The sequence below is a fragment of the Capricornis sumatraensis genome, chromosome 8 (assembly GCF_032405125.1).
Source record: "Capricornis sumatraensis isolate serow.1 chromosome 8, serow.2, whole genome shotgun sequence".
Lineage (NCBI taxonomy): Eukaryota > Metazoa > Chordata > Mammalia > Artiodactyla > Bovidae > Capricornis > Capricornis sumatraensis.
The window spans coordinates 97059267-97072147 of NC_091076.1; the positions used below are offsets into that span (position 1 = coordinate 97059267).

Here is a 12881-nt window from a genome sequence, read left to right on the forward strand (position 1 = left end):
CGTGGGGACCGGGCAGGGGAGCCAGGCCCCGGGAGCTGCCCGTGAGCAGAGGGTGCCCGGTTCCTCCCAAGAGGTTATGCGCGAAATTAGGCTCGGCCAGCCCCGCCCCTCCTAGCCTTCCTACAAGACCAGGCCTGGAAAAGGATAAGCCGAAGAGATCCTGATGCTTCAGTCTGAGAAGACAAAACCCAGCAGGGAATGAGATCAAACATCTCTAAATCGCCGGGAGGTGGGGTAGAGGGTGGAGAGGTTTTGCGTCTCAGAGAACCCGGGGAGGGCCGGCAGCCCCACTCAGCTGACGCCGCGGGCGGGGGTGGGGGGCACCCAGGCAGAGCCATGGGAGGGTGAAAGTTGCCTTTACAAAATTTACCTGAATTCCCATTCCCCGTTCTGGTGCATTTATTAGGTGACAAACCCATCTATTAACCCATCCTCTGCCAGAGTGCTGTAACATCTCAGTGTGGCCCTTCCTTCGGAGTGGCTGAGCGGTAAAGAAGCTGCCTGCAGTGCAGGAACCCTGGGTGCTGGAGGTTCAGTCCCCTGGGTAGGGAGGATCTCCTGGAGGAGGGCATGGCAACCCACTGCAGTATTCTTGCCTGGAGAATCCCACGGACAGAGGAGGCTGGGGGGCTACAGTCCCTGGGGTTGCATAGAGTTGGACTGGACTGAAACGACTGGGCACACTTGCAAAGCAGTGTATCACATTGTGGAGCACAGACATTCTAAGGGAAGAGAAGAGCATGTCTAGAAATGAGTGCCAGAGGAAGCTCTCCTAGGGTGGGGGAACTGACTGCATGACACTGCGCTCACGCACACTCACACACAAACACATGGGCGCGTGTCAGCGGAGCCTGGGTGGGGTGGGAGTGCTGCTGTCTGTGTTTAGTTTCGTCACAGGCTCTGTAAGCAGTGGAAGGCCAGCACTTTGGCCTGGCTGGAATGGAGGAGCTGGACAGGAGGACGGAGAGTGTGAAAAGCTTGGAGGGTGGACGGTCTGTCGGGAGAAGTCCACACTAATCCCAGGATTTTGGTGGGGCTGTTGCACTGTTGGGTGGGGTAGTGGGCCTCAAAGTCATGACTCCCCTGCCCTCCATGGAAGGAATGTGCTGCCTCCCGCCACCCTCAGGTCCAGTGTGCGAGCCCAGACGTGGACACGGCCTCTAGTAGAGGGTGGTGCAGGGTGAGGTGCCGGGGTCCTCAGGGCTGGCCCCTCAGCAGGGCGGGGCAGGCAGCTTGTGCTGACTCAGACATTTCCAGGCCTGGCCTCGGGGCCCAGCGGCTCATTGAAAACAGCTGCTCCTTCTGGCGGGCGGCCCCTTGGGTGGGCGGCCCCTGGCTCTCCCTGGGATGACCCCTGGCCTTTGTGTGGCCTGGGGACGGGTGCTGCTGGGGGAGAGAGGGGTGAGGCTCAGTGGCTGGAAGCGCCCCCTGCCGTGTCCTCTGGGACCAAACCTGGTCCGCTTCCCCCAGCCCGCCACCTGGTCCCTGGTCCCCAGCTCTCTAGGAGCTTGAGCCAGGCTGGTCGCTGGGTCCCCAGTCTTCACTCCTCCATGCCCCAGCTTGGAACCTTCTCCGTGTCCTTGTCTCTGCTTGTGCCGTTCAGGGTTTTGTTTGACATGCCTCTCATTCAGTAGATATTTCTGGAGAGCCTGCCTGCTGCGTGCCAGGCCTTGGGCTAGAATGAACTTCCCCTCCGCTTCCTTCAGCATGATGTCTTCAGCTTGTAATGGGAACAGCCGTCTTATCTGAGGTCAGACCTCTGGCTGCCTCCACTGCTGGGCTGAGTCCCAGAGGCTGTCGGGACAGCTGGGAGGCTTGCTCCTGAGAGAAACAGTGTGAGCCTCTGTGCTTGGCTTCAGGACCAGCCCATTGTGTATACTTTGCAGCAGACGGGAAAGGAGGCCACGGTGACCCTCACCCAGGAGGGAGATGGAGTTACTCAATGTAGAGCAAGTAGCTTTGAAACCCAGTTACTTCTGAGCACAGGAGTAAACTTCCAGGATCATGCCCTGGATGTCTGAGAAGCAGAGACTCCACACCAGAGAGTCCATCAGGTACCTGGAAAGTCATTTCTATCCACTTTAATTGATGCTTTTGAACTGTGGTGCTGGAGAAGACTCTTTGAGTGTCCCCTGGACAGCATGGAGATCAAACCAGTCAATCCTAAAGGGAATCAACCGTGAATATTCATTGGAAAGACTTATCCTGAAGCTCCAATACTTTGGCCAGCTAATGCGAAGAGCTGACTCATTGGAAAAGACCCTGATGCTGGGAAAGATTGAAGGCAGGAGGAGAAGGGGACAACAGAGGATGAGAGGGTTGGATGGCCATTACCAACTCAATGGACAAGAGTTTGAACAAACTCCAGGAGATAGTGAAGGACAGGGAAGACTGGCATACTGTAGTTCATGGGGTTGCAGAGAGTCAAACACGACTTAGCAACCGAACAAGAACCACCCAAACCATGCAGTATGAATTAGACCTGATGGTTTTGCACATGTTGTTATATTGCCTGTAACTTTTTCATGACTTGGTTTTGCCTTTCCAGGTTCACTGTAAACATCTTGAGGCAGAAACCATATCCTTAATTCCCTGTAGTACCTCGTTCAGTGCTTCACAAAAACTTGTCATTGTCACGAATGAGAAAACCTCTGGAGGAGCAGCTGGAAAGGTGGTCAGGAGGATGGGGTGGGTCCAGCCTCCAAACACCTCCTGTGACGTGGCCCATGCAGCCACCAGCCCAAATAGCCGGTCAGAGGGGACCTGGGCACCAGGCTTCCAGGGGAGTCAGGAGCATGGACCGGTGTTCCAGACTGGGAGAAATGGTCTGGCTCCAGGACCTAGGGCTGTGTGTTTATCAGAATTCTTCGGTCACAAGGACAAAATCCTGATGCAAACCAGCTCAGCAAAAAAAAAAAAGGAGAGAGAAATGTAGCTGCAAACGACCCTGAATGATGCATGGAGCACTGAAGAGCTGTAAGAACTCAGGGACGGGCCTGACATTCTGCACCCTGGGCACTCGCTCCCCCTCCTTCCGTCTCTCAGCTTTGTATCTCTTCCCATAGTATCCCTTCCTTGCCTACAGCAGAAAGGTCTTTTCCTCCTGGTAGGAAACGTGGCTGTTGGCAGCCCCGGTTTAGAGAGGGGACTTCAGTGTTCCAGGAGGGGCTCTGGTCAGCCCTGTTTAAGTGCCAGTCACTGTGGCCTGGGAATGGGCATGATTATTGGCCAGTAGTGAGCCTCGTGGGCTTCCCTGGTAACTCAGCTGGTAAAGAATCCGCCTGCAATGCAGGAGACCCCGGTTTGACTCCTGGATCAGGAAGATCCCCTGGAGAAGGGATAGGCTGCCCACTCCAGTATTCTTGGGCTTCCCTGGTGGTTCAGACAGTAAAGAATCCTTCTGCTATGCAAGAGACTTGGGTTCAATCCCTGGGTCAGGAAGATCCCCTGTAGGCGGTCATGGCAACCCACTCCAGGATTCTTGCCTTGGAAAATCCCCATGGAAAGGGGAGCCCGGCAGACTACAGTCTATGGGGTCACAAAGAGTCGGACACGACTGAAGCGACTTAGCATAGCACAGCACAATGAGCCTGGTGCGCACTCAGCCAGAGATACAGGAAGATTCTCTATAAATAAGAAGGGGAAGGGGACGGGAAGTTTGCTGGGCAGACAAAACAAGGACCAGAGACTGTGGGCGGCTCCACGAGGGCAGGGATTCTGTTACCCTCTCCATATCTTCCACGCAGAGCCCGGCCCCTGCCAGCCCATCTGGCGACAGGGCTGGGTTGTATCTGTGTGGCTCAGCCCTGCACCCTCAGTGCCTGGCACCCTGCCCGGCACCCGTGAGATTCTCAGGGAATATTTGTTGAACAGATAAATGCATGACGTGCAGTTGGCGCTCGGTGCATGGTTACCTGCCTGGCTTCATTCATTCACTGCCTGAACAAGGCACTGTGACCTGCACCTGGGGGCCTGGTGTGGTGGTGGTGGTGTGACCCTCCAGATACGGGGGTCGTCCTTGTCCTCGCTGAGGACCCTACAAGGTCCCAGTGAGGGCCACTTCCACTCCCTGCACAGCCACCCAAGGCTCCCAGGCGAGTGGAGCGAGGCTAGGGGCCTGGGTACGGGTGGAGGGGGCCTTCTTGGAATGGGAGAGCCTTCTCATGATGAAGGGCATCAGGTCTTTGCTTTGAGCTCCTCCTGCCACCTCCCATGTGCCTGCAGAGAGCAGAGCTCAAATGACGGTACAGAGTCAGATTCCAAAATGCCTGGTTTCCTTCCCATCCCTTGAGCATCTTTAGCTTGGCCAAGCCTGGGCCTCATCTCTGCTTCCATTGACCCCTGGAGAAACAGCTTTCTTTCTGGGAGGACCCAGACCCACCCCTCAACTCTGGGTGGAAAATGTTCTCCCCAGAGGCCCCCAGCCCCCTCCTTGGCAAAGCCCCAGGGTTCCGCTGCTGAGAATTCCCCTTGGCCTCCCTACTGCTCACAAATTCCTTTTCCTTTTCTCATTTGCTGCCAAGGCAGCTCTGTGACCCGCATCCCTCACCTTCTGCCTCCTCCGGATCCTTAGTGACTTCAGAGTCCGAAGGCCCAGCTCCCTCCGCTGCCCCCAGACACCTAGACTTGAGGGGCTTGTTTGCCCTTGTCTCCTGCTAGACCCACCGTCTCTACCTGGGACGGTGCGCTGGGTCTCCTCGTGTTCCTGGCGTCGCCTGGGACATAAGCAGGGAGAGATGGGTCACTGAACCCAGGACCTCAGACGGCAGAGGGAGGAGGGACTTGCAGCGGTGACCCAGGTGACAGAGCAGGAAGCTGAGGCCTTGACCGGTACTGTGCTTGGGTGTCCTGCTCTCCCCCGCTCTGGGCCTCAGTTTCCTCATCTGTCCAGTGGTGGGAAGGTGGCGTTTCCCGACCACGTGGGCCTCTTGTGGGCCCTTCACTTGCCCCTTGTTAAAACTGCATGCCTGCTGAAGTACCGTGCCTGGGTGTTCTGGTTGGGGAGGAAGGGAAGACCCTGGCCCCTGGGCTGCTATAGGCTCCTGTGATGTTTTGGGCTGTGTGTCCAGCCCCATCTCAAAGATCACCTATGAAAGCAAGTACTGCTTTCTCCCTTTTCCTGTCCCGGACCCTTTCCCTCCCCCTGCCAAGGGTTACTTTCTGTTGCTGACGGTCCTTGCTGGAGTAGAGTTTCTGAGAAACAAATGCCCAATTCAGTCAAATGCTCGGGCAGGCCTGGATGGAGTCCTGGGCCAGTTTGTGGTTCCTGGAGAAGAGCTGGAAGGGAAGGAGCAGGTTAGGGCAGGGGGCAACAGGGAAGTCTTCACTGTGGTGGTCACGCTTGTTGGTCCTTCAGGAAGTCACCTGTGTCTTGCCCAAAGAGGACCCCATCCCGGTGTCATCAAAGAATAGAGTGACAGGTGTCCCTCCCCACCAGCCTTCCCACTCTGGAGTTTCTTTATTTCTTTTTTAAATTCTAACATATCTTTTAAAAAAATGTTTTATTATTTATTTATTTGGCTGGCAACTAACCAGGTCTTAGTTGCATCTCGCAGGATCTTTGATCTTCGTTACGGCATGAGAACTCTTAGTTATGGCATGTGGGGTCCAGTTCCCTGACCAGGGATCAAACCTGGGCCCTTGCAATGGGACGTGGAGTTTTAGCCGCTGGACCGCCAGGGAAGCCGCCCACTGTGGAGTTTCAACATGCAGTGACAGGAGCTGCGGGTGCTCTGTTTTAGTGAAATTGATTTGGCAGCTGGGACGAGGAGCAGAAAGTTAGGTTGGTTGTGATTGTTATCTAGGCAGGGAATTGATTCATTCATTCTTCATTTGCTCATTTGTTATTTTATTAAGCAGTACCATCTGTTGAGTGGAGTTACAGGTACTGAGGATACAGTGTGAAGAGGAAGTCTTTGAAACTTCTAAACAAGAGGGGAGACAGAAAATAAACAAAACCGTGTTAGTTCATGAGCTCTGGTTCTGGAAATGGAAGGTTAGCTTTTATCAGTCTGGTTTTCTGGCCGAAAGCCCTTATCGGTTAATGATAAAACATAAAATACAGTGGTTCAGGAGCAGTCAAAACCAGGCAAAGCCAAGGAGGAAACAGTCCTTGAGAGAAAAAATGAAGATGAAGTGACTGGTTCATTTAAGCAGCTTTTCGGTTCCCTGGTGGCTCAGACGGTAAGGAATCTGCCTGCAATGCACAAGACCAGGGTTTAGTCCCTGGGTGGGTAAGATCCCCTGGAGACGAGAATGGCTGCCCGCTCCAGGATTCTTGCCTGGAGAATTCCATGGACAGAGGAGCCTGGCGAGCTACAGTCCATGGAGTCACAAAGAGTTGGAAATGACTGAGCAGCTAACACTTTTACTTTCCTCCTGAGAACACTGCCCAGTTTGAGGAGCTGCAACAGAACGGGGCAGCTTTACTGGTCAGAGTGTGGGGCTAAGCTAAAACTCGAGAGGGAAAATCCTAGAAAAGCAAGAGATGTCCTCATTCGAATTCTCCTCAAATATTTGGCAGCTCGAAACTGCATAGGCAGAGGGATCTTTAGGGAACCCAGCAAGAAAGAGGAGTGGGGAAGAAGAGATTTCAGTTGCTGCCTGATGCTGAGAAAACAAGAGTTTGTAATTCAAGTTCCACTGAGTTAGAGGAACTTGGTAATTGCCTAACGTTTTCTTTTGAAATGCTGGAAGGGCCTCACCTTATGATTAAACCCAAGGTTAAGGGCCACACCTTTTTAAGACTAAACTAAAACCCCGAACAGCCCCACCCTAGCAAAACGAAGCCCCTGCAGAATCAGGATGATCTACCACTAATTTAACTGCCTGCCACAACAAAACTCCACATTATTTTAAGGACGATAATGCGTCCAGACTCCCTGTAACGTGTCATCCACAAGTCCAATATGTAATAATAATAATAAAAAAGAAACAGGCGCCTGGTAACATTAACCACTATGTCCAGTATGTAATAAAAGTAACTACATGCAAACAGCAGGAATAATCAACAGAAAAAATAGTCAGCAGACCCAGACTCACAGATAGCCCAGATGTTGGGAAAATGTCAGATAACAATAAATGCTGCAGAGAGAATTATGCTAGAAAGTAACTGTGACTGCTTTAGATATGGAAGTTGGAGAGGGCCTCTCTAAAGATGTGCCTTTTTTTAATACCAATCTCAGGCCAATTAAATCAGTCTCTGGAGTGGTACCTGGGCATCTGCATTTTTTATTTTTTGGTGCACCGTGTGGCATGCAGGAGCATGTGGGATCTTAGTTCCCCGACCAGGGATTGAACCCATGCCCCGTGCATTGGGAATGCAGAGTCTTAACCAGTGGACCACCAGGGAAGTCCCCAAGATGTGACTTTTTTTTCTGAAATGCGAAATGCCAGGCAGAGGAGACAGTGCAAAGGCCTTGAGTCAGGAAACAGTCAGGCCTGTTCAAGGAAGGCCAAGGAGGTCTGTGTGACCTGAGCAAGGGGGATGTGTGATCTGAGATTAGACTGGTCGGCAGGACCAGAATACGTGGGATCTGATGGCTCATAGCAAGGAGTTTGAATTTCGTTTATACAATGATGAATCGCCTTTGAAGCTGGGAGAGAGACTAACATGACATATTGCTTTTTCTTTTGCTATGAGAGAAGCTGTCATTTCAAAAATTTAACAGCCAATTACATTTCATTTGTTTTAGCTGTGTATACATGTCTTTCACTCATTGTCTACTATATTGGTGCCATTTTACTCCTAATTTATTATATTTTTTTGTAGAAGCTGTTTCCATTTTAGGGAATAAACTATTCACCTCTAGTAAGTTACATGTTTTTGTCACTTGAATTCTGATTGTTTTTATGGCATTTTTCATGCCATGAAAAAAATCACGTTACTGAACCACTGTTTCCTTTATGACTTTCAACATGCCAATATTATTATTATTTTTTAAAATATTTATTTGACTCCTCCAGGGCATAGTTGCAGCATATGGCATCTAGTTCCCTGACCAGAGATTGAACTGGGGCCCCTGCATTGCGAGCACAGAACACTACAATATTATTAAAAAAAATCTTTTTTTTTGTTTAGAGCTTATTTATCTTTAAAAGATCATGCTGTGTGGCCATGATGAATGGGTTACAGAGGGAAGATAAGGCCTGCATGTTGGAATAGAAAGGAATTGGGGTTTGGACTCAGAAGACGGGGGGCCAGATTTCAGTCTCAAAACTCTGGTCAAACTGTTACACTACTCATAGTCAAATATTTTGCCTATAGTGTGGAATCATCAGGAATGTTTGTGGTGCTCTTACTATGTCTGGGCCCTGTTCCAACACTTTACATGTATTATCTCATCTAACCTTTACAATAGTTCCATGAGGAGGAAGCTAAACAGTGCACCCAGCTCACACATTAAATGGCATAGCTGGCATCTGAACCCTGGCAGTCAGACTCATGCTTTTGAGGCATGAAAATTGTCCTGAGAAGCCAGGGGCTAGTGGATGCAGAAGTGCTTTGGAGCCTGGGATGTGCTGTGTATCTGTGGTCTTGTACTCAGTGCACAAAACGTGATGTCACAGAGATCTGGGCTTGCTTCCTGGCTGTGTGATACCATGACTGGGTCACTCTGTGGCTCAAACGCATGTCAGCTTCTTCCCTTCTCTCTCTTAAAACCTTAAAGATATAATAAAAGCTTTGAGATATAATTCACATATCATAAAACTCACGCATTTAAAATATGCAGTTAATTGGGTTTTCGTATGTTCACAGAATTGTGCAACTATCATGACAGTCTAATTTTATTTTTTCCATGATCGGGTTTATTTATTTATTTGTCTGTGCCGGGCCTTAGTTGAGCAAGAGGGATCTTCAGTCTTCGCTGTGGCATGCAAACTCTTAGTTGCAGCATGTGGGATCTAGTTCTCTCAACCAGGGATCAAACCTGGGCCCCCTACACTGGGAGCGCAGAGTCTTAGCCGCTGGACCACCAGGGAAGTCCCTTGACAGTTTGATTTTAGAACATTTTCATTTCCCCTAAAGAGACCCTGTGCTTTTTCTTAGCCACTCCCCATTCCCATTACCCAACCTAGCCCCAGGGAACCACTGATCTACCTCCTATAAATCTAAGTCTTGATTTCTTCATCAGTGTTGGGCAGGGGGCAGGTTGGATTTCAGTGTCTTTCATAGAGTGTCTGCTTAGCGAGGTGATGGGTGAGAAGATGCAAGACTGGGGAAGGCAGAGAGCTAAGTGCTGTCCAGAATCTCAGGAGTAAGATGGTTATGGGATGTGAATGGTTGGGTTTGCTGGGGGTGGCATGGCGAGCGGTTTGGGAAGATTCTAAATGAGAGGAAAATGTGGAGCCAGTGAATGTGAGGAGCAGGGGGGAAGAGCGAGACAAAGCAATTTCAGGCTGGAGAACTCTGCTGGAAAAACAACGCCATGTAACAGAGGTTTTGATAAAGGCTGCAGTGTGGTGTCTCATGTAAACACCTTCCCCCTCCTCGTAAGATCTTCATGAAAGGAAACAGTCCCCAACTTGCCCTGTGGAATTTGGTTTGCTTTGGGGGAGATGAGATGGAAGGCTGAGTCCTCCTCCAGGTGCTGTGGGACCAGGGCAGAGGCTGGCCACGTGGGCTCTGCCTTGACTGGGCACAGGCAGCCAGCCGTGCCTCTTAGCACCCCATGCAAAGGGCCAGTCGTGAGGATGGAGTGATTTATCATAGGAGAGAAGGCCCACAACCCACTACCAGCATCAGTGTCTGCAGGCAGCCTGGCCATCAGCAGCAGCCAGGAGACCCCTGTGATGGCCTCGTGTCCTGCTTTCCTTCCAGAGCCCAATGTCTTCGTCATCTTCAGCCATGGACTGCAGGGCTGCCTGGAGGCCCAGGGTGGGCAAGTCCGAGTCTCTCCAGCCTGCAATGCCAGCCTTCCTGCCCAGCGCTGGAAGTGGGTCTCCCGAAACCGGCTGTTCAACCTGGGTACCATGCAGTGCCTGGGCACAGGCTGGCCAGGCACCAACACTACCGCCTCCCTGGGCATGTATGAGTGTGACCGCGAGGCACTGAGTCTTCGCTGGAACTGTCGCACCCTGGGCGACCAGCTGTCCCTGCTCCTGGGGGGCCGTTCTGGCAACACATCCAAGGCTGGCACCCCCGAGCGCGGTGACCAGACCCGCAGCGGCCAGTGGCGCATCTATGGCAGCGACGAGGACCTGTGTGCGCGGCCCTACTATGGTGAGAGGCTACCCCTGTTGTCAGGGGCCTGGAGTCACAAGGGACAGACGTAGGGGAGACAAAACCTTGGCCTCCACAGGCCTCTGGCAGTCAGCTCTTTCATCGTCATGGGAAGCATTTGGGGATCATGGAGAAAATGAACTTCAGAGCATTTAATTTGCCTTAAAAAACTTGCAAACCCTGATACACTCTTGTAAAGACCTCGGTCAGTTCAAAAGTGTATAACGTACAACTAAAAGAGAAATTCCTTCTCTCCCAGGCCCACTCTTCAAGGGAGACCCCAGGGTCACTGTCCACAGGCGTCTCCATCCCCCTTTTGCAGGGGTGAATGGGGACTGGAGTCACCCACTGAGAGGCCTTTCCTGGTGGGCGGCTCCATCCTGGGGGCCCTTTCCCGGGATACCTCCTAGAGTGCCAAGATGGAACTTGGCGTGTGAGGCAGCTGAATTTTGGGCAGGTGTTAGGGGCCCTAGGGGACCCCCTTTTCCAGCCTGATGGGATGAGCGGCGGGACCTCTCCCAGGCTCCTGGGCTGACCCGAGGGCAGAGGCAGCCTTCCGGCCACTGTCTGACATCGCTGCCCCCTCCCTCTCTCTGCTGACCCTTGCTCACCCCGGCTCCTGGGGCTGTAGGAGATTTTCCCTGGGGGATGAGTGGGCTGGGCAACCTCTGGGGTCCAGATGCCAAAGGCCTGGCTCCCCCTCCTGCAGAGGTCTATACCATCCAGGGCAACTCCCACGGGAAGCCATGCACCATCCCCTTCAAGTATGACAACCAGTGGTTCCACGGCTGCACCAGCACCGGCCGCGAGGATGGGCACCTGTGGTGCGCCACCACCCAGGACTACGGCAAGGACGAGCGCTGGGGCTTCTGCCCCATTAAGGGTGAGGGCCAGCGGGCGGGGTGGCGGGAGGTCGGCCCTGGGGTGGGGAGTGCGGCGGGTGTGGGTGGCAGAACTTGCCAGACTCAAGTGAGAAGTGCCCCCACCCCCCACTTCCGTAGGGTCTCTGCATATTCCTTGAGGGACCTCCCCTTGGACCCCGCAGAGCGGGCCAGGGCAGGACCCACACCTGACTGTCATGGTGGCAGGTAATGACTGCGAGACCTTCTGGGACAAGGACCAGCTGACCGACAGCTGCTATCAGTTCAACTTCCAGTCCACGCTGTCCTGGAGGGAGGCCTGGGCCAGCTGCGAGCAGCAGGGCGCGGACCTGCTGAGCATCACGGAGATCCACGAGCAGACCTACATCAATGGTGAGGCGGGGGCAGTGGGCAGCGGGCGGGACCCCAAGACCTGTCCCCACCTTTGAAGGGGGCCCTGAGCCCTTTCTGCTGCTGCTGGAATGCAGGATGCAGTTGGTGTGGCAGCGAGTGGAGGACTGGGGTTGGGTTGACCCCCCCCCTCACTGTCGCCCTCTTGTGCTCAGGGCTCCTCACTGGCTACAGCTCCACACTGTGGATTGGCCTTAACGACCTGGACACCAGTGGAGGCTGGCAGTGGTCAGACAACTCGCCTCTTAAGTACCTCAACTGGGAGAGTGGTGAGGCGCCAGGTTTGGGGTACAGGGCGGCCTGGGGACCCCACGGGCACTTGTTCTCCTAGTGACTCCTTCCCTGGTACCCTACTCTAGACCAGCAGATTTCCACCCACTCCCGATTGGGTGCCAATGGTCCGTGCAGCGCGTTGTCTGAGTTAGGAATGATGCCCTCTCCTGGGGGCACTGGGCCTGGAAGGTGGACTGGATTTCATCCCCATGCACCCCTTCAGCTACGGGCACCGGGGCCCTCAGCCAGCCAGCAGCCTGGCCAGGGAGGGTGGGCATGGTTGGCCCAGGCAGAAGGTCGAGGACCATGTGAGCCCCGGGGAGGAGGCAGGAGAGCCGCAGTGCAGCGCTGGGCATCTGAGTGGGCTCAGGCTTCCAGGGAAGCATGAGGCTCGGGGGAGGGCTCCCGGGCCAGGGGGTGAGTTCCTCTTCCCTGGGGCGCTGGCGCCCTGCGCTCCCCACAGATCAGCCGGACAACCCGAGCGAGGAGAACTGCGGAGTGATCCGCACGGAGTCGTCAGGCGGCTGGCAGAACCGCGACTGCAGCATCGCGCTGCCCTACGTCTGCAAGAAGAAGCCCAACGCCACGGCCGCCGAGCCCCCGCCTCCCGGTGAGCAGGGTGGACGTGGGTGGTAGGGGGCTCCTCAGGCTGCAGCCACTGCGGACCACCCTCACAGCACAGGGGGCTCTGATCCTCCCTCTTCTTAAATGGTTCTGCTGAAATCTGAACAAGTTGAAATGTACTATTCATTCATTCTGGGACGTTTGCTGGGAACTGTGTTAAATGCTTCACGACCCATCCTGTCCTCCTGGTGGTCACAGTCTGCTGCAGGTGATGGACATGTCAACACACAAACGGAATATCTGGAGTTTTATAAAAAAATAGAATATTAGAGGGCTTCGAGAGGAAATTGATCAAGCTGCTGAGAGCTAAGGAGGGTTTCCAGGAAGTGACACTGGACTTGAGCCTTTCAGGTGAAGTATAAGTTTAAAAACCCATGAAGAGGTGTGAGGGAAGGGCATGACTGGCAGAGGGAAGGGCAGGTGCAAAGGCACGGAGGCCTGCAAGGTCACAGCAGCTCTAAGGTCGGTGAGGATTGCACCCTGAGGGTTAG

General features: G+C 53.5%; 1 protein-coding gene across 1 annotated transcript in view; it reads left to right on the forward strand.

Moving 5' to 3' along the window:
- The window catches only part of MRC2 (mannose receptor C-type 2), a 62130-nt gene that overhangs the window by 27329 nt on the left and 21920 nt on the right, over positions 1-12881 (forward strand). The window contains exons 2-6 of the mRNA XM_068977274.1: positions 9821-10222; positions 10932-11105; positions 11311-11475; positions 11649-11762; positions 12230-12376. Of these exons, the coding sequence (XP_068833375.1) occupies positions 9821-10222; positions 10932-11105; positions 11311-11475; positions 11649-11762; positions 12230-12376 (1002 nt within the window). The remainder of the gene's footprint in view (positions 1-9820; positions 10223-10931; positions 11106-11310; positions 11476-11648; positions 11763-12229; positions 12377-12881) is intronic.